The sequence below is a fragment of the Mycosarcoma maydis genome, chromosome 7, assembly GCF_000328475.2.
Source record: "Mycosarcoma maydis chromosome 7, whole genome shotgun sequence".
NCBI lineage: Eukaryota > Fungi > Basidiomycota > Ustilaginomycetes > Ustilaginales > Mycosarcoma > Mycosarcoma maydis.
Window position 1 is genome coordinate 466,886 of NC_026484.1, and position 20,000 is coordinate 486,885.

General features: G+C 52.9%; 10 protein-coding genes across 10 annotated transcripts; 5 read left to right on the plus strand and 5 right to left on the minus strand.

Moving 5' to 3' along the window:
• Positions 1 to 240: 240 nt before the first annotated feature.
• On the plus strand, positions 241 to 2,904 carry UMAG_02961 (uncharacterized protein; the record flags this gene model as incomplete). The annotated part of the gene is made up of 1 exon (XM_011391060.1): positions 241 to 2,904. One exon carries the CDS (start codon positions 241 to 243, stop codon positions 2,902 to 2,904), a length of 2,664 nt encoding a protein of 887 aa, XP_011389362.1.
• Positions 2,905 to 4,445: 1,541 nt separating this feature from the next.
• UMAG_02962 (uncharacterized protein) lies at positions 4,446 to 6,236 on the plus strand (the record flags this gene model as incomplete). The annotated part of the gene is made up of 1 exon (XM_011391061.1): positions 4,446 to 6,236. One exon carries the CDS (start codon positions 4,446 to 4,448, stop codon positions 6,234 to 6,236), a length of 1,791 nt encoding a protein of 596 aa, XP_011389363.1.
• A 338-nt stretch (positions 6,237 to 6,574) lies between these two features.
• UMAG_10335 (uncharacterized protein) lies at positions 6,575 to 8,044 on the minus strand (the record flags this gene model as incomplete). Its single annotated transcript, XM_011391190.1, has 1 exon — positions 6,575 to 8,044. One exon carries the CDS (start codon positions 8,042 to 8,044, stop codon positions 6,575 to 6,577), a length of 1,470 nt encoding a protein of 489 aa, XP_011389492.1.
• A 466-nt stretch (positions 8,045 to 8,510) lies between these two features.
• Positions 8,511 to 10,193, plus strand: UMAG_12201 (uncharacterized protein; the record flags this gene model as incomplete). The annotated part of the gene is made up of 1 exon (XM_011391278.1): positions 8,511 to 10,193. One exon carries the CDS (start codon positions 8,511 to 8,513, stop codon positions 10,191 to 10,193), a length of 1,683 nt encoding a protein of 560 aa, XP_011389580.1.
• Positions 10,194 to 10,333: 140 nt separating this feature from the next.
• Positions 10,334 to 12,104, minus strand: UMAG_10336 (uncharacterized protein; the record flags this gene model as incomplete). Its single annotated transcript, XM_011391191.1, has 2 exons — positions 10,334 to 10,718; positions 10,837 to 12,104. The coding sequence occupies 2 exons, from the start codon at positions 12,102 to 12,104 to the stop codon at positions 10,334 to 10,336; spliced, it is 1,653 nt and encodes a 550-aa protein (XP_011389493.1).
• Positions 12,105 to 12,653: 549 nt separating this feature from the next.
• Positions 12,654 to 13,760, minus strand: UMAG_02966 (uncharacterized protein; the record flags this gene model as incomplete). The annotated part of the gene is made up of 1 exon (XM_011391062.1): positions 12,654 to 13,760. One exon carries the CDS (start codon positions 13,758 to 13,760, stop codon positions 12,654 to 12,656), a length of 1,107 nt encoding a protein of 368 aa, XP_011389364.1.
• A 343-nt stretch (positions 13,761 to 14,103) lies between these two features.
• Positions 14,104 to 14,775, plus strand: UMAG_02967 (putative nucleoside diphosphate kinase; the record flags this gene model as incomplete). The annotated part of the gene is made up of 1 exon (XM_011391063.1): positions 14,104 to 14,775. The coding sequence occupies one exon, from the start codon at positions 14,104 to 14,106 to the stop codon at positions 14,773 to 14,775; it is 672 nt and encodes a 223-aa protein (XP_011389365.1).
• Positions 14,776 to 15,165: 390 nt separating this feature from the next.
• On the minus strand, positions 15,166 to 15,784 carry UMAG_02968 (uncharacterized protein; the record flags this gene model as incomplete). The annotated part of the gene is made up of 3 exons (XM_011391064.1): positions 15,166 to 15,357; positions 15,452 to 15,567; positions 15,646 to 15,784. 3 exons carry the CDS (start codon positions 15,782 to 15,784, stop codon positions 15,166 to 15,168), a joined length of 447 nt encoding a protein of 148 aa, XP_011389366.1.
• A 1,192-nt stretch (positions 15,785 to 16,976) lies between these two features.
• On the plus strand, positions 16,977 to 17,723 carry UMAG_10337 (putative E2 ubiquitin-conjugating protein; the record flags this gene model as incomplete). The annotated part of the gene is made up of 3 exons (XM_011391192.1): positions 16,977 to 17,020; positions 17,120 to 17,199; positions 17,287 to 17,723. The coding sequence occupies 3 exons, from the start codon at positions 16,977 to 16,979 to the stop codon at positions 17,721 to 17,723; spliced, it is 561 nt and encodes a 186-aa protein (XP_011389494.1).
• A 401-nt stretch (positions 17,724 to 18,124) lies between these two features.
• UMAG_10338 (uncharacterized protein) lies at positions 18,125 to 19,456 on the minus strand (the record flags this gene model as incomplete). Its single annotated transcript, XM_011391193.1, has 1 exon — positions 18,125 to 19,456. One exon carries the CDS (start codon positions 19,454 to 19,456, stop codon positions 18,125 to 18,127), a length of 1,332 nt encoding a protein of 443 aa, XP_011389495.1.
• Positions 19,457 to 20,000: the final 544 nt, after the last annotated feature.

The following is a 20,000-nucleotide window of genomic DNA, read 5'->3' on the forward strand; positions in this document are numbered from 1 at the left end:
CGCTGTCTTATCGCAGGTACTGCTGCAGTTCTCTTGGAAGCTGACGCCCACTACAGCTTGGCCACTTACACCCGACTCGTTTTTATTCGTCTTTCTCTCAAAACCCCGTTGTCGCCGATCGCACCGTTACCTTTTGCCATTTCATGACGCGAAATTCGTCACTTGATGTGATCACGTCCAGAGACTTGTCACGCTTTTCTCTTCCGAATTCACCTCTCGAGGCCAGGACACTCGACCATCATGGGAGGCAAAGACTTTAACACGGCGCTCTCGAGGGCGTCCAGAGATGCGAGCTCCTCCTCAAACTACACACCCACCTCTCGCACCGGCAGCAACGCGCCTTTCTATCGCCAATTTCTCCCAGCACAGCTCTCCAACATCTCGCCGAACGACTCAATACCTTCTCTTGACGAGCTCTCGGCGCTCGCGAAACACCTGAGCAGGATCAAAACAGAGTCAGCCGCTCGCCTATCACGCCTTGAAGCTCGCTCTACAGATCCTAACAGACCTATCTTCTTCTCGGCTCCGAACGATCTATTCAGTCCGCCTGGCCTCTCTGGTCTTTCCAGTGCCGCTCTTAACCTCTACTCGGACTCAACCCGCCAGACAACGCCCTCGGCCTCATCGTCCAAGAATCCAAAGGCACGCGAACGGTCTTTTGCCTCACCGGCGCCTTCCTTATTTAGCTCCAACCTGAACAGCTCGGCTATTGGAAGTGCAGCAAGTGCTCTTGCATCCAAGAACAAGGCCAAAATCAAGCGCGAGAGGGACAATGACAGCACTCCCATCATCTCTTCTGCTCTATATTCGGACTCACGCCCTCCCATCAAGCTAGCGGGTGCCGGCAACAAAGCGAATCCACGAAGCAAAGCGGCACAAGCAAACAGCCGCGACGTCGCTGGAGACGATGAAAGCATCGCTTCGACCGACCCGGAATGGGATCTAGATGAGGACTCAATGCCCAGTCGGCCAGGACGTACATATCTGAAGAACAAGAAGCGCAAACGTAGGGGCACTGGGGCTGACTCACACGATGACGAGTCCGGCTCGGAATTTGAGGCCGGTGTTCTACTCAGCGCTGCTTCGACCTCCAAACACGTCGGTTCATCCGCTTCCTCGGCAGCGGCCCACTCGGCAGCTGCGGCGGCCACTGCGGCGGGAACATCGTCCGGTGGTACATCGACGCCCAAAATCCCCTCGATTGGAATGCGTCTCAAGGCAAATACAGCAACTGGTAGCACAGGAGCAGCTCAGACACCGCCTGGTTTTCCCCGAAAGGCATCTGACACGATGCAAATCTCCACCAGGCGGAATAGCGTCTTGCCATCACCGTCTCCACTTCCATCTACGCCTCTCGCTCAGCCGGTCATCGTACCCCCGGTCATCTACCAACCCGCGCCAGGATGGGAGCTGCCCGCTCGCACGCCAGCTACTTTCATGCCGGTCTTGGAAAAATCGCGCAAACCCCGAGCGTATCCTACCAAGCCAAGCGAGGTCATGGAAGACTTTGCCAACAAGGACTGGAAGGAAAAGGAACGCGAACGTGATCGTCTGCTGGAGCGTGAAAGTGTCGGGCCAGGAACACCAGGTCTTGTCGGTCCCGGCCAAAGCATGGTTAAAGAGGCTACCACTGGCAGGAGGGGAGGGCGTGACTTGCAACAGACGCCCATCAACACATTCTACAACTATGCCGACGCATTCTTCAAGACGCTAACCGAGGACGACCTCGCTTGGCTCTCAAGCAAGTCGGACGACCATGAACCATTTCAGATGCCGCCACTCGGACGTCACTACAAGGAAGTGTGGGAGGAAGAGGAAGCTCTGCTTGCCATTGGCTCGGTCGATGCCTATAATAATCCGCTCACCACCATCTCCCGCTCGCCGTCTATCAGCCTGGGTGCTGGAACCGGGCTTCCACTGGATGTGAGCACACTCGCGGCGGCAAGGAACGGCTCAGCGGACGGCGCTGGCAAGCATGCCGCACGTGCTGAGCTTGAGATCCCTCCTCCGCCCTCGTTCAGGGTCAAACAAATGTCGAATCAACATCTGGGCCTGGAATCGCCGGCCGTGGTCGATGCTCGCAGCGGACCTCTGGCTGAACGACTTGTGGCATCGCTGTTACCTTCGTACAACGGCGACACCACCGCTGCGGTCGAGGATCCCGACTTGACGGCTTCCGGCGCCGGAACGAATCCTGTGTCGGCACTGCCCCCCTCGCTGCTTGCCAACCTGAATGGGCATGCCAAACCAGACGAGGACGACGCTGACGAGGACGACGCGGATGGCGAGCCAGATTTGGAGTTTGAGGGAGCGGTGCTGGACCAGGACATGGCAACATTTGAAGAGCGAATTGCCAAGGAACTCAAGGCGATCGAAGTGCTCGGCGCTGACGAAAATTTCGACTGGTCGACAAGGGCCGACGATGACATCTCGACTACGTTGAGGATGGTGCAGCGCGAGTTAGCTCGTCAACAGAAGATTAATGAGTTGCGCAAGGGCCGGCTATTTGGCATCGCTAAGGACCGAATGGCGTATCAGGATTATCTCAACTGCCTCAATTCGGTTGAAAAGGAGATCGAGATTGGCTGGACCAAGCGACTCCGTCAGATCAAAGCGAGTCTGAGCAAGCGCAAGAAGGGCGGTCACAGCTACCACGACGATTTGAACCTGTCGCAATCGCACGGTGCCAATGGCGTGTCCTCTGCAAGCGGTACGCCTCAGCCTGGAGGTGTGCCATACAACGGACCCGTACGACCCCAGCTAAGCGAAAATGTTGTCAGTGCCATGGAGCGACGCGAGAAACTTCGATTTGCCTTCAAGGAACTCTTTGACGAAGCCAAGCACGCCTGGCAGACGCCCACTGAGAGCGTTTACGCCGATCTGGAGCTGGATAAGGTTGAATAACATGTCCAGAATTAGTCACAGCCTGCACTCACACTCAATCTTGGCATCAGTACGAAGCAATCTTGCCCTTACGTCCATCACGCTGAAGCATTTTTCTTTTCGGTATGCCTAATCGGCTGACTACCACGACCACGAAGTGTATCGAAGTAACAACAGAGCCAAAAGGCTCGCATCTTTTTGGAGAAAATGCACTATACATGAAGATGTCACTTTGCGCAAGAAGACAACATCTGCTGAACAGGAGTGGTAATCCTCTATTCGGACATCGTAAACGCCATTCCTCACCCCTGATTCGTGTTTAGACAGCAGGACGCGCTAAAGTGTCAGCACGCGACATCATTTCTACGCAGCCGTGAATGCTACCGGACCGCAGCAAAGCTATATTGCGAAGAATGAGGCAGCTCGAGTCCCTACTGATGGCTCATAGGCCGAGAACTTTGATATCTCCAAGGCTGGGAGACCGCTTTGTTCCAAGGTGGCTATGCAACCGAGTTTCAGAGCTCGGCTACAAAGTGGCTACTGCCAGAACAAGCTATTGGATCGCGATGGCTGCAGATCATACTGAGCAAGCGTACCAAGCTAGGTGAGCGTGACCGACACGGAGAGGAACGTAGCCACTGTTCACCCTGGTCTATATGCCGGGCCCTTGTCTATGAGGCGGCGTCAGAAGCAGCAGCAGCAGCAACAGCAGCATCATTTGACGGCTTCTCAGGAATGATAGCATGACTTTCTACTTTTCCTCTTCTTCTCCGCAACCTGGTTCCCGATCTCCCGATTTTTCGTGTAGATGCTTCGGTTTTCGCGTTGGTTGAAAAGCCAGCAAGTTGTGCCGGGCGGGAGGGAACTGAACCGTGTCTGCCTGCACGATGAACCCCACGTTCGCCCAAAGGATAGAGTCTAACGTCACTTTTTTTAGCGCCAAGGCTACCAAGCCCCTCAGCGGTAATCGTGAAATTCGTGATTCGTGATTGTGATTGCCAACTACAGGTGCAGCTACTGGTGCAGCTGCCGCAGCTGCCGCAACGGCTGCTGCGTGCTGTCACGTTTTCAACATTCACAGATCCGTTGGCCTGTGTCCTTGGTGTTTAGCGCTGTGCATTTATCACGTCCCTTCAGCGTCACTGCCCAAAACCGTGCATAACTTAGCCAATCTCAAAGTCGAGCTGCTACTACTGTCCACACCTCGTCCAGCGTCGACGTCCTCCCTCAACACCGTTAACGTCAGCGATCCTGGAGATCCTCTTGTCTTTGCTTCTTTCGGCCCAAACGACTGCTTTGACACACACTTGCTCACCCCTTCTAGCGTCACCCTTTCTCTGCACTTTTGTCGTCCAGCCGGCTCATTCGAAGCACGACACCTCGCGTCAGTTTGGCGTTTGCTTCAAGGGCGCTCATTGTTCAGAACAAGCCTCCATCTTAAACGTAGCTGAATCTCAGAAACACGTCAAACAATCCGCCTTCATCTTCAGCCTCTCGCATCTCTATCGTATCGGGGTTTTTTTTGCTTGCAAAGCGGCGGTCCTTCTACAGCAGGCTTCAGCATGTCGGCAGCAACAGACACCCCGGCCGTTGCCACGAGCGACAAAGATGCTTCGGCAGACGAGATCGCTGCCGCACCCGAGGCGGTCCAGATGACGGATGAAGAGGAACTCGGGGCTGCTTCTGACAAGGACCAGAGCGACTCTGGCAAGCTCAAGACGCTTATGGGCATCCTCAAGCGCATGGTTGGCGTCAAAGACATTGCTGCCATCCGCATCTCGCTTCCTGCCAACCTTTTGGAACCCGTTCCCAACCTCGAATACTGGAATTACCTCGACCGCGGCGATTTGTTCACTCTAGTGGCCGACCTCGATGATCCGCTCGATCGCATGCTCGCCGTGCTCCGCTTCACATTCACCAAAGAGCTCAAGTATGTCAAAGGCAAGATTTGCAAGCCATACAACTCGATTCTGGGAGAACATTTTCGCTGTCACTGGGATTTTGAACCCGTCAAGTTCATAGACTCGCAGGTCCTCCCTGTTCAGGCGCTGTCCACCGATAAACCTGAGCCATTGCCTCTCGTCGCCAACCAAGCTCGCACACCTACGCTCACAGCCAAAAAGGGCAGTGCTCCTCCCTCGCCTCTGGTCCAAGCACAAGACAACAAGTCGCGACCCACCTCCATCAAAGGTGTCAGCTTAGACACCTCCAACTCTGCCAGCATCCCCAAGAAGGGTCTCTCCAAGCTGCTTGGTCGCAAGAAGAGCACCGTCAAAGAAGCTTCCGAGACACAAACGTCGGCCGCTTCTGCCACATCTGCAGATGCTAGCGACGATCTCGACAATACGCCCACCAGTGACAATGCCTCGGTCTTTGGCACAATCTCTCAGCCGGCCAGCAAACAACGTCTCTGCTTCTTGACCGAACAGGTCAGCCACCACCCTCCTGTCTCTTCCTTCTTTTGCGAGGCCAAGGATGCCGGTGTGCAACTCTACGGTGTCGACCAGCTCGGTGCCAAGTTTACCGGCACCAGCGTCAAGGTATTCCCCGGCGAGCAGAACCAGGGTATCTTTTTGCGCCTTACCGATAAGGCCAAGTGCGGCGCTTCTGGCGAAGAGTACCAGATCACGCATCCAAGCGCATCCATCAATGGACTGCTGCGAGGCAGCTTGTGGGTGGCCATCTGCGATAATTTGTACGTCACATGCCGAGGTGGTAAGAGAGATAAGCCCGAAGGCGACGATGGCACACGATTGCGAGCTGTGATCGAGTACAAGGACGAAAGCTGGATCACCAAGGCCAAGTACGCGTTAGAAGGAGTCATCTATGCCTATGGTCCGAACGATGACCCGGACGAGTACACGAGCGTCAAGCAAGTGCCCCAGGACAAGGTGTTATTCACAATTGAAGGATGCTGGAAGGGTAGGATCACGTACAAAAAGAAGGGGGACAAGGAGCCACGTCTGCTGCTCAACGTCAACGATGTCGACCCCATCTCGAAATCTGTACGGCCACTATCAGCGCAGGAAGATATGGAGAGCCGAAGGATCTGGGAGCCTGTCACCCAGGCGATTTTGGCCAAAAAATATAGCGAGGCAACCAAACACAAGCAAGATATCGAGCAAAAGCAGAGGAACGCAGCTGCCGAGCGTAAGAGGAAAAACGAGACTTTCATTCCGCGCTTCTTTGATGCCGACATCTCGGATGGACGACCAAAGCTCACCGAGGAAGGCAGAAAGGCTCTCAATGGTGAATACGGATTGGTGGGCTACGAAGGTGCATCCACGGAGAAAGTCGATGACGTCGCTCACAATGATGTTGACGAAGATGAGTTCCAGGATGCCGAGAATTAACATACGCGCCAGCCCTTTGTGCTCCACGCCCCCACGCTCCCACGTTCGTGCTCCGTGCTCGGCGCCCATACGAGAACCCTCATTACCTCGCTATTTTCATTTCTGTTTCTCCCCCTCTACATTTCTGCTTCAATCGCCACGCTTCAAGCTTAGGGTTTGCAGCAGATCTCGGACTGTAGATAGCGCTTCGTCAACCCAACATCGCTTTGTCTTTCTCCCACAGTGTTGGTGCTGACTTGACATTTGTGGTGATTCCGAATGAGACGTCAGCGGTGCCGAAAAGCATTCTGCGATTGAATCTGAGCCACACATGGCGGGTATCAATATTGCTCGAGGTGTTAGCCTGAGACATGCTTCTCTCTTAGCTTTGCCTTATTGGCTTTCGGTTGTCTCGCTTTGCAGCGCGCCAAATCAGCTTTCAGGCTTTTCACCTGTTGCAGTGCCGCCATCTTTTTCTTCTTCCAGCTGCTCGACCTTTCCTTGCGGCGGGTTCTTTTTGCAGCTTTGCACGCGTTGAGATCTGCCGGTTGGGAGGTGCGTAACAGTTTGATGGAAGGTGGCTGTTGTAGCAATAATGACGGAGATGCGGTATATGTGGCGGAAAGAATGGCAGTTTCTAACCAGTTTGCTCTCAAGCAGCATAGAGAGTCGGTTTCTCGCTGGATTACAGAGAGGAGATGCATGAGATGGTGGGTTGAGAATGCGCGGGTCAGTGCGATTATGGACGCACGTCGTAGGTTGAGTGCGTCAGCGAGAAGACGTTCGGACCCCGAGGGAAGGGCGAAGAGCAACACTCCCCGCGCAACCAGGTCTTGATCAGGTCCACAAGCATGCAGCACGGCATTCCTAGCTGTGACCAACATGGGTAGGTGCGCGACCAACGCTGGTTGAGGTAGGTCGTGTCGACAAACGAACACGACTCGAACGCTGGTCAGCAACGACTCTTCCTTCGACTTTGACGCTGAGGCTTCGCTTTGGAGATGTGCCAAGTCGTAAGCAATGTCACCCTCGATAGCACGTGTGATGCTGTTAATCCCGGCTAATACCTGGACTGATGCAACGTGCTCCGCTTCACCATCGACATGCATCTTCTCGACGCTGGTCGAATCAGCCGTCTTGGAAGACCGTCGTGACCTCCTGCCCAGATCTCTGAAAAGTATGGGCTCGACATCCGACTCAGCAAGAATCTCCAACAGGGTATGAAGCACCACCTTGGATCCAGCTACAGGCATTTCGGGCCAGCTCACCGCGGTGGAGCTGGCGAGCACAGGCCGGAAGACTGGTTTTCGGTTGGCTGGAATCCTAGGAACGGCTGCGATCGAGGCTTTCGCATGTTTTTGCATTCGATCCTTTGGTGGCGAAGGAGGAATTTCGGGTTGAGCATGTGTGCTGCTCGAAGGTGTTGGCTCCTGCTTTGCGCCATCCTTTTGGTAATTAGCAGGACCAGAAGCGTTACTTGTCTTGCTCTGCACATCTTTCCGCTTTTCCTTCAGTCGATCATCCAGATTCCTTCCTACAGAGGTATCCAATGCTTGTGTTTGCGGCTGCGAGAATGACCCAAAGGCAGCCAATCCGGATGCCTGCCCAAGCTTCACCGGTGGTTTCGAGCTCGAAGCGAGCAACGAGGCGAGAGCAGCATCTTTGCCATGCGGCTGCGGTGAAAACAGAGACGATAGTGACGAGGCAAGCGATGCGTTGGCCGAGGAGCCAAATGGGCTGGAGGCAATTTTAGGTTGCGAGCGCTGCTTGTTTCGAGAAGCAGCACGGATGGTGGTGCTCTTGTCGACGGTTGCCTTTTTGGGCGACATGGTGGGCCAAGGTACCGAAGCGATCAGACTTGCTCAGGAAGCTGATCCTTTTCCGTTTAGTTTTCGTATTAACAGCGTCTATGCCTTAGAGCCATGCATTGTGTACCAGTGATTGTTGTGTACGTGCTAAAGGGCGGATTCAGGGATGAGAAGAAGGAACAAGAAGAACCGTGAACGGCCCAAAAAGGTGTTAGACAAAACTGAAGATTTCTGGCACCGCAACCCGAAATCCGCACTCACGACTAACGTTATGTGGAGTTGGGTGAGCAGAACCACGAATGGGCGACAACGTTACTCGTGACTCACAAAAGCACGAATTCAACACGCACTCAGCTTTACCACACGGCACAAGTGGACGGGCCACACCAGTCATTACTCGCTTGACTTGTTATCATCACCAACCCTTTATCGTCAATCAGTCACTTCATTGGCATCGCGTCACTGTCAGTCCAGTCTGAATCCAAGCATGGAATCGAAAAGGTTACAAGTACCCGTCATCGGGTTGCGAAGATCCGGCAAGAGCTCCATCCTCAATGTTGTCTACAACGAGCTTCATCCGGACGACACTGTGTTCCTCGAGTCTACTACCAAGCCGAATTTCATCTTGTCGGACAGTTTCTTACCCATCCGCATCATTGATACCCCCAGTCGTGTTCTCTTGGGTGACGTTCGATTGGAAAAGGGCATCCCTCTCTCATCTGCTACTGGCGCACGTGTCGGTTTACCACCTCCCGTTCCGGCTCGAAACAATCCCACTCATGCACATAACGTTGCTGGTGGCAATGTCGCATCCGGCTCCATTACGACATCTGCGGCAGGTATAGCAGCAGGAGTAGTGGGTGTGGCTGTTACACCGGAGATGCTAGCGTGGACCGAAGTCTCGGCTATCGTCTTTGTGATAGATTCTCAGGACGACTATTACGAAGCTCTATCCAAATTGCACACCATCATCTTATCCGCTTTTGCCGAAAACCAAACGATCGAGTTCCATGTCTTTGTGCACAAGATCGACGGCTATTCGAACGATTATCGTCAAGACACGCTTTCCACAATCCAGGGCAAAGTTCTCGACGATCTGGTAGATAGCAGCCCGAGCTTCATCGCTCAACCGTGGTCTTATCCTGAACCTCTCCTCGTGAAGGAAGCGCAAAGCAAGAAGGCGAAAGACAGGAGTCGGAGTAAGAGCAAAGATGTCAGCTTTTCAAGGTCGCCAGCTGCGGGTGGGAACAGTAGCTCCGGTGGTGGCGGGTACGATGCCAGTGCTTCTGAATTTTCCAGCTTCTCAGCCGGAGGATATCGGTCAGATATAGCACCTGAACCGGGGCAGATCAATCTGGACCAGGAGGTGAGGCTGCACTGTCACGCGACGTCAATTTACGACACTAGCGTCTTTGTGGCTATCAGCCAATTGCAACAGAGTCTGGCGCACAAAGTGAAACCTGAAGAACCGCTGGATGCGGATACCACTTCCTCGGTTATTGGTGCTGCTGCAGATGCAGGATCGACGGTGAATGGAGATAAACCGACTCGACCAGAAGCATCTGTAACACCGCTTCGACGCAAGCTCTCGCTGGCCGAGTCGATGGAGCAGTTGTGCGATTCGATCTGCTCCACGTGTTGGTTTGATAGTGCCTTCTTGTTCGATCTACCGACGAAGACGTTCATTGGAACGGACTCGGCACCTTTTGATGCGGCTTCATTTGATCTGGCGTTTGACTACGCTGGATTTTTGGGCAAGTTCGCTGGGCTGTATGCAGGTGTTCAATCCGATGCTGCCACTTCTACATCGCATGCGGTGACGCCTTCGGCGGCAGCCTCCAGTTCAGCATTTCAACTCTCCACCTCACCCTCTTCTGCTCGCCGATTCCTGCTTGGGAGGATATCGAAAGACACAACGGCCAAACCTGCCGAAAGTCCAAGCGCCAACACATCGACAAGATCATCAGTCACTCAAAAATGGGCAAGCTCCGTTACGCGTCTCCAGCCAGACCGTTCGTTATGCTTCTGGCAATTGAATCACAGGCTCGCGCTGCTAGCGCTGATCCAGTCGGGTGTACATGCTACACAGACTGGGCTGATCGATTACAACATTACGTTTTTCAGGAGGGCTGTTCAGGGACTGTATGCTTTGGCACAGAACAGCACTTGAAATCAGCCAGGTTTGCTTTCACAAGCATGCTTAGGAGAGCCGCACGCAATAGCATTTCCCCCCCTCTCAGATTGTGGGGTGATATGTGATAATCGCTGGTCAATGGTACGCAGACAATGATGAAAATGAGCGAATGCTTTTCAAGCAGCACTCCTCACTGCTCTTCTCAACCACCTTCTCCTCCTGGTCTCGGCCTTCATTTTGGGATCGTGGTCCACCACTCCAGCACTCAACGGAGGCAACGTACTCCTGACATCCGACTCTTCGTCCTGATGATCCAGCAAGGTCTCTTCATCTTCTCCATCAGCCTGCTGCTGCTGAACGTCAAAGATAGAAGGCGGATAATCGGGGACACCGCCACCATGACCGTAAGCATAGCTTGCAGGCTTCTGCCAACTCGCGTCCGTATACACGTACCCCTGATCATCCGTTCCGACGGCAGACCAACTTCCACCCCAATCGATCCTCCACTCGTCGCCGGGAATCCACTCCCAGCCCGGTTCGAGTTTCATCGCAACTTGCCTGCTATTGAAATGGCAGGTGATGCATAGAGAGTAAAATGAGAAGAAATCGAGGTCAGCTCTCGAGGCTCTTCTGTCCAGTACGGGCATTGTGTCCGGGATGCAGATATGGATTGACTCACCTGATGTCGATCTGATGACCGGGCAGAACTTCGACTTCCTCACTGCTCCAACCATCTGGGCCCTTTGTCCAAGGCAATCTCTCTCCCATTCTCAAGTTATGTGCACTCCAACCGCCCACAACCCCGCTCGAACTAGCCGCCCTCTTGCTCCCTACAAATCGCTCGTTTTCAAACATCTCGACGTTCCTCCATCCCCTCTCCCACACATAGTCGTCCAATCGATCCTGCTCGATCCACTCCCTTACTCTGTGTCCACCTTCCTTGGCAATCTTGATCAACTTGCGACCCTCTCTGCTCGTATCGATACGCTTCGCCAAACCTTCCAATGCGGGTTTTGTCCACGGATGATTGAGGATAAACGCTCCTTCGCCCGCAATCAACATCACTGCACGATATGGGATGTAGGGAGCAATGAAGAACATGAGCACCGTAGTCAGTAGACTCAGCTGGAGGATGTGCAAACTTCGACTGTAGCTAGACCAGTTGAGATAGGGCACGGTGGGGACCAGCAAATCGTATCCGTCGATGATCATCTTCATCATGTTTTGGATGTCGCGCAGATTCTCATAGTATTTGAGCGTTCCCTCGTGTGGTGGATTGGGAGTGAGTGGTGGCTGGACAATACCTTCGCCCGTGCTGGTGGGGAAGGTGGTAGAATAGGATAGCACCTCGGCGGGCGATGCGGCCGCTGTGGAGGCGGTGGACTTGGGAGATTTAGAAGCGGGCAAATTGGGTACTTCCATACGGATGCTCGGCGTCATTGTGTCTTGATATCTGGCGCGATGCGTCATGATCAGAATCACCGATAGAATTGTACTGGGGGCCAACAGTAGGAGCCAAGGATAGATCGATACTACTGCCCAGATAGCCATCCACATGAGCGTCCAACTCTTGTCCTGCCATAGCAGTGTTGCTTCGACACCGTCTTGAAACCAGAACATAGGACCGGATTTCTGTACAAAACCTCGAAAGTTTTTCGTCGTTGTCGGTAAAGAGAGTGGTTCCTTATTCTGCGCTATGGGCAGTCGAGGAGGTGCCGCAGAAGCGGCAATCACCGACTCGATGGCAAACGACTGCAATGCCATAGATGTCTGCTGGAACAGCCCTGATCGCGAGGACGACATCTCGGAGGATGGTGTACCAAGATTTGAGGATGAGGAGGAAAGTCGTCGCCTAGATGGGGACGGAGAAGAGGACGGGAAGAGCGAGTTGCTAAATAGCGACGCTCGGGTCTTGCCGGACGTCGGGGAGGCCGAAACGTCGTCCATGACGATTGATATCCTTGCTGGACGTGATTGTCCCTATCAGCCTCCGATAAATAAGTCGTGGGATGAGGTAGGAAGAGATGAGGAAGCCGAATGATGAGAACAGTTGTGTTTCTGCTTGTTTGCCCCGCAGCTCCAGCTTGTGTGCTCTCACGCATACCGCGGCTCGAGCCTGTTCTCCGCATGCTGGCTCAAGCGCTCGATTCCCAGAGAAAGACGTGAGAAGCTGCTCCACTTCGATTGAGCAAAAAAGGATATACAGCGTGAAAAGGGCTCGCGGCACTTACGAATTACGAATCGTAGGTCACAAACGTAGTGATTATTTTAAAATGTTAGGCCACTGCATCATTCACGATTCGCGAAAGAACACAGAACCGGTTATAGAAGCTCAGATGATGCAGAACAGCAGTGGCGGCAATCCCGAATACTGGTGGCAAATCGCATGCCTTTGCGAGTGAATCGTGAATGTATAGGATGCTAGTGTACAATTACAAAATGCTGAAAAGTGAAGATGAATGAATTGGAAGAAGATGCAGATGATCAAGGCAGGAATCAGGGAAGGGCATGTAAGAGATAATCTCGGGGCTTGGTATGACAAGTCAAAGCAGTTTTGCTACTAGCAAACAGCTGTGTATCAAATACCTGTTGCGCCTCATGAGAGCCTTCGTCCCTCCATTCTAGATCGATCCAGCGTTCGGCATCTGCTTCTCGCTGTGCTGCCATGAGCATGTCGCGTGCTTCACTCGAGCCTCCACCGCCGATCCCCATTCCTCCACCCTTTTTAGCGTTCGGGTCGGTTCGAAGAGCAACGCTAAGCGTTTGCGCCGTAGGTTTCTTGGCATCCTTTTTGGCCGATTTCGAGCGAGATGACCCTTCGCCTGGTGCTTCCATCTCGATCAGTTCGTCTTCGTCCTCTTCATCCGAGTCAAATTCGCCCGCCATGGCAGCGCGATCTCGACGCTTTTCTGCCTCGCGCGCCTCGTCGAGCGCATCGAGGTAGTTCATCGAAGGTCGCAGTTGGACGATGGATTCGAGACGGGTGAGATGGAGTGCCTGATCTCGAATGACGCCCACCATGTATTCAGTGGCATTCGGAACTTGAGTGCTCTCCAGCTTGATTTTCTCGAGCTTCTTGGGTCCTCGATTCGCCTGTGCTTCATGATCCTGCTCTTGTTTGATACGACTTTTGCTGCTGGATACGGCAGCTTGGCTTGTTGTGGAGCCTCCATGCGCAGCATCTGCTCGTGCCTGTTTTTGAGCCAACACTTCGGCTCCCGCTCCAAACTCGATACCTCGATCCGCATTGTAGACTTCCTCTCGAACATCCAGCGGCAGTTCAACCTCCACACGATTAGCGCGTGGTCGCCATCGGCTCGACACTTTGAGGCCTCGTGCAGCTGCTGAGTAAGGAACAGGTAGTGGCCTGTCTCGTGGATAGATAGGATATTGGAAGACGTGGAGTGACGAGTCGCCGAGCAGTGATTTGCTCAAGTAAACTGGTAGAGATGCGACGAGCTCCGAGTCCGGGGGTAGATGCGTGGTAGATGACGTCGGAAGACTCGATGTCGCGGTCGGAGTGGTGACATTGTGAGGATCCATCGGCTCTTCTATCGAGAGATCGTTTCCAGAGCCGCGGAAAAGTTGATCCGCCTCCTCCATGATGTCAATGGTAGTGGTTGGTGAGCGTGAATCACGAATTGCAAAGGGATGGAACGAAGAAGTTGTTCTCCAAAAAAATCTCGGAAAATTAACAAACACAACAAAAAAGAAATTCGTGATCCGTGATCCGTGATCCCTCGTGCTGTGACGACGCACAACTCACAACTTGGACTCAAAATCGTGAATATGGAGATGACAAGAACGTGGTCAGTGCTTGAAAAGCTGGGAGAAGGAAAAGAAGATCGATCGATGCAGCTTCTAAGTTCATTTCAGAAGAAACAAGGGCGAGTCGGTTTGAGACAAACTTCACTTCCTTGCCCTCATATCACACACCCTTGTCAACATGTTTGCTCGTTCTGCTATCCCTACTCTCCGTGCCGCCTCGGTGCGTGCCTTCTCGACTCAGACTGCCAGCACTGGCACTGCCTCTGCTCGTCGCTACATGGGTGCTGCCGCGCTCGCCGCCGGTGGTGCTCTCACTTACTCGGCTTTCGCCGCGCCCACTGTCCACCTCGAGGGCCCAAAGACCATCGCTGGTGAACTCGGTACTTCTACCGAGCGATCCTACGTCATGATCAAGCCTGACGGTGTCTCTCGCCAGATCGTCGGAGAGATCATCTCTCGCTTTGAGAAGAGGGGATATCAGCTGGTGGCGCTCAAGACCGTCATTCCCTCCGCGGAGCTCGCCAAGGAGCACTACATTGACTTGGCCAAGAAGCCATTCTACGGTGGTCTCGTCAAGTACATCACCAGCGGAACGCCCGTCGTCGCCATGGTTTGGCAGGGCAAGGACGTGATCCGCCAGGGTCGTCGCCTCGTCGGTGCTACCAACCCGCTCGATGCCGCTCCCGGTTCCATCCGTGGTGACTTCTGCGTCTCGGTAGGCCGCAACATCATCCACGCTTCTGACTCGCACGAATCAGCCACCAAGGAGATCGGCCTGTGGTTCCACGAGAAGGAGCTCGCTACCGAGTACAAGCCCATCGCTTGGGACATGATCATGGCTGACAACTAAATGTATCGAAGCACAGACCTTTGTCTGATATTACCAGACACCCGCACAAACATTGTACATCGTCGCGGTAATAGACTCGTAAAGCCAGGAACAGAATGCACGCGCCTGTTTGAGAATGTGTTGAGTCCAGGTGAAGCTGTTTCAGTCCCCCGTTGGCCTACATCCGTTCAGCCAAGACTATCTGCTATTTGGACGAGCATCGGAGAGCGTGTCTTGTTGATTGAGCCTTGAGACTGTGAAAGCGTTTGTTCAGCGCCGACCACTCGCGCGAAGCTGGTTTACTGATTCAATGCATAATGTACAATTGAAATTAGCTGGGGCTGACAAAGAGTGCCAAAGCGAGAAGGCGGCTGAATGACACAGGAACGATGCTGGTATCGAGTGATTGGTCTAGTACATGTCACCGTCTCCGCTCTTATCGGCGCAGAAACCTTGAGCTATGCGCAAGATATCGGCCTTCTTGGCTTCGCTCTTTGCCTTGGATTCCGCCTCGGCTTCCTTTGCGGCGAGAAGCTGTGGCAAGGCGGATGGTGGCAATGGTGCTGCGATGGAAGGCGGCACTTCGTCTTCGGCATCCAGATCCTGTTGTGGAGGCATGGTTAGAGAAGCAGCGAGTCAGATGACCGAGAAGTCAAAGTGAAGACCACAATGTGTCGGCGCCGGTTGCCAAACTTACAATCTCGCCCATGAGAACTACGTTTTCTCCTCGAACGAGAAAGATGCCTCGTGCAACATCTCCGTAGCGGTTGCCAACGAAGACTCGTTCTACAGTGTCTTGCAACACGAGGTTGGCTGTGACAGGGATGAGAAGACAGGGTCAGCCAGTGTTGCAAATAGACTTTGCTCTGCAAGGCTGCATCGACTACCTACCAAACTGATCATAGGAACGGAGCACACCAATAAGCTTCTTTCCATCTCGCAGCACTACGAGCATCTTTTTGTCGACGCAATCGACCAGCGACCCTGAGGTCGTGAAGGCAATGTTGGAAACAATGTCATGTGCGTCCATCTTTGTTCGGTTTACTCGTGCGGAGAGCTCGAAGAATTGCCCGAAACTTGTATTATGATGTCCGCGGCACGAATGTCGACTGTCGATAGCGCTGTCGTTGCTGGACTGATCGAGTTGGTGGTGGTCTTGCTATGAATGTCACTATGAAGCTACCCAGGGTTGGTGTTAAGCTGCATGGTTGGGCATCTTGAAGCTCCACAGCCAAAAGCGACTCACGTGACGTAGGGTGCATATCGTGCGATAATAAACGAGCGAGGGCGATCCAATTTTCAGGCCAGAAAAAGTCCGACACCTCCACTTCGAAAATGTTTAGGCTGAGAGCCGCAGAGCCTAGTTCTTTTCCGGTTGGCTCCTATCGTACCTCTGTGTCGCAATCAGGGTCTTCAACCGACGAGTGAGGAAAGTGATATGAAGGTGTCTCAAGCCGTGGTGGCCTTCTCAGGGAAGCCGAGATCTTGCAAGGCGAGAGGTGTGGCTCGGTGTCAGATTGGGGGGGGGCACCTTGGTAGTTACAGAAAGCCGGACCCTGACTGAGCCGATTCACGATTGTACCGCATCGGTAAGTCAATCCACTCACGATTCGCGATTGCGATTCGAAAAATCACAAAATAATATTAACATTAATATCATGAATGGTTGCGGAGCGGCTCGCGTGTGAAGCGACTGCAGGGTTGGCGTGTCACTGTGCAGGTTAGGGTTACAATTCGTACCCACGACCGTGGATCCACGTCCGTTTTGGTTAATGGGCTCCACCGACAGCGCAGCACACTCAAGACTTGTGACTGGCACCCTAAGGCCAACTCGTTTTGCTGGTAATCTTGAGTCGTGAATCCTGAATCACGAATGATACTCACGACTAACTTAGCGAATCTGCTCTCAGCTCGGACCCTGGCTGGTACTAAGCGACCTAACCCTCTTTCACCCTTTCATCCTTTCACCCTTTGACCCTCTGACCCTCTCACCCACACAGCCAACACATCCACTCGAACCGTCTTTGTTCTCCTCTCCGCATCCAAAGTTCATCAAATTAGCAACGCTCTTGTCTCTCCAGTCAAGGCGCATACACCCGCACTTGGACAACCTCCAGTAAAGCCAGGGCACATCCACCACCTAGGTCAACATCTTTGTGTGTTGATCATCACAGGCTTCACACTATCAGCTAGTACGATCGATTGCTTTGACATAGATCACAATGACTTCTCCTAAGCGACGTATCGAGACCGACGTCATGAAACTGTAAGCTGAGCGCAGCTATCTCCAAGGCCGCCTGATTGTCCCGCGCCGGTTGACTCACACCGTGTGTTCGCTTGCCTTGTACGATCATTCCCCTAACAGCCTCATGTCGGACTACGAGATCACGCTCATCAACGATAGCATGCAGGAGTTTTACGTCCGCTTCCATGGACCCCAAGAAAGTAGGTACTCTTCTGCCCCACCATCGCACCATATTGGCTTCCTCAGCTCACCTCACATCAAATTCTCTCTCCTTCTGAACCGACTAGCACCGTTTGCTGGTGGAGTGTGGAAGATCCACGTCGAGCTCCCAGATCAGTATCCTTACAAATCGCCCTCAATCGGTTTCATGAACAAGATTTTCCACCCCAACATCGATGAGCTCTCCGGTTCGGTCTGTCTGGACGTCATCAATCAAACATGGTCACCCATGTTTGACTGCATTAACATTTTCGAAGTGTTCCTACCGCAGCTGCTGCGCTACCCGAACCCAACCGATCCGTTGAACGGAGAGGCAGCAGCGCTGTTGATGCGCGAGCCAAAGACATACGAAGCGAGGGTCAAAGATTACGTGCAGCGCTTTGCGACCAGGGAAGCTGCTAACGCTGCCGGGCAGGATGAAGACGAGGACGAAGAGGAAGAGGACGAGATGTCTGACGTGGGCAGTTTTAGCGACCATGAGCCTATGGGTGACATGGAGATGTGATGTCGAGTCTCCAAGCACGTTGACCTTTCGCACTCTTTCCACACGGACCTTACACTCAGCATATCCCTGCACCTTCCCGTTCTGCTCATCTGTATTATGTCTTTTCCCAACGCATGTCTCGCAGTTTCGCTTTTGACCCGTCTGCTTCACTCTGCTCTCAATTCACCCTTTTGGTACGTCGTCTTTGAATTCTTTGTACCTTGTCGCCTTGAAACCTTATTGTCCCTATCGAAGCGTTTTGCCTTGGTTCACGAAACTTGGACCAATCCGATGAAACGTCAAAGTGCGCATCAGAATGAGAGGGTGGAATTAGCTGCTACATGTTGATGGAGTAAGAACAAAGGTGAGAGGTGACGAGAGAACATGCTCGGGAGAGCAGGCAAGGTGGCGGCTTCTATGATTTATTGGTGTTGTTGTTTACGTTCCGACTCGATTTTGGACTTTTCGTCTCTATCCAGTACCTTTTTCTCCTCGTCCACAACCTCTCTCAAAACGTCCTTGGTCTTGTCGATTAAACCACGTGCTGATTCGGCCTCGACTTCGCTCTTGACCTCCTGCAAGGCGGCTGGGTTGTATAACTGCAATGGAAGCAGTGCCAAAGAACTAGTCTCCATTCTACGGGTATCTGGATTCCTCGTTGTTAGGCGTAACCACGTTCGCAATGACTCGAACATTTCGCGATGTTCGATGCCCGTGCATCGCAGGCCTCGTTCGCCGCAGGCTTTGGCGAGTGCATCGACATGTTGTGGAATCGCACTGAATCCATCGACGCACATGAGTTGGTCATCTGTACGCAAGTACGCCAGGTGGGTATCCAGTCTTCGTCGGACCATACTTGAACCTCCCCACGTGGATAGCGCGAACATCTTGGCCAGTCGTACGAGATCTTCGGCTGAGATCTTCTTGACTAGGTCTGCAGATGCAACATGTGGCTCTGTCAATTTGAATCCACCGTTGGATTCTTGCACTACGGGTAGCAGTTCCTTGAGGCTCTCGGACTGCTTGAGTTGCGCAAATACCTCTGCGCGCTTCACCTCTTCGCCCATGCGTATCTTGGTCAACTGGGTGGGCAAGATGCACGTTGAAGGCAATAAGCTCGGAGCCCAGATGACCACCAACGGCAACGCCTCTTCCAAGATGAGCAAGATAAACAGAAACAGCGGAAGCTTGCGCATGTCTGCTTGATGCGTATGTATCAACTGCGACTCTTCACGTGAGAGGGCTGCTCCGCCATCGGCAACACGAGATTGGATTAGCTTGACTCGCGTTCGATTCGCCCAGATCTGTTTGACACCATTGAAGTAGAATTTGAAAAGGTACTTTGCTGTCGCCCATAATTCCTTTGCTCTTTCTGCAAGTGATTTGTTGGCTTTTGGTGCGGATACTTCGGTTGAAGAGGTATTCTTGGTTGCTAGTTGTCGTGATTTGTCGGATTCGGACACAGGGGAAGTAGAGGAAGATGTGGATGGTGATGTAGATTGTTGTGCTTTAAGGAGAAAATGCGATTGGTGTAGCATTCGGACCGCTGTGAAGAGATGCTGTTGTCGTCTCGCCGTGGAATCTGGGTGGTATGACGGGTTCTGCGATGACAAAGGGCCCGTCAAACTAGCAGAGCACGAAGATGTCCTTGCTATTGTGGCAGCCCTCTTTAGGCTTTGAGCCGGGCCGCCGCGTCTTGACGCAGCAGAGCGATTGCTCTGAGCTGCAGCTCTGAACATTCCTGAAGCCTTCATCCGCCCGTATCCTTCGTCAACAGTGAAACGAGATCGAGTCGATACTGGTGGGCAGCTTGACGCCCAAGACCAGGATTTCCCAAAGAACTTTAGTAGATCTAAGTACGCCTACTTGGACGGTAGGATAGCTTTGCAATTGCTTCCGATCGTAGTGTGTAGAGAAAAGATGCTTGTGCTCTGCGCCTGAGGATCAAGGTCGATCGATACTTGTGAGAATGGAAGTCGTACAGTAGGATGAAGGCATGCGAAACGTTGAGTGATTGCTGTCTGCCTGCTTCCGGAAAGGACGAAAAGCGTGAAGGCAAGGCGGTGCTTGTGAAATGCCTTTTCCGCCAAAACAGCCATTTCTTCCTAAACACCCTTTAGCTCAAATGCCGGCTCCGACATTCACGATTCGCGATTACGATTGGACTCACGACTCTGTGACTGCGGCGAGCCAATCGTGAACCGTAATCGTAAAGTGAATCGGATTCTGTTGCAGATGGACGCTCTAACATTAGTAATCAGAATTCACGATCAGCCGTCATTTTGGACTTGGGTTAGC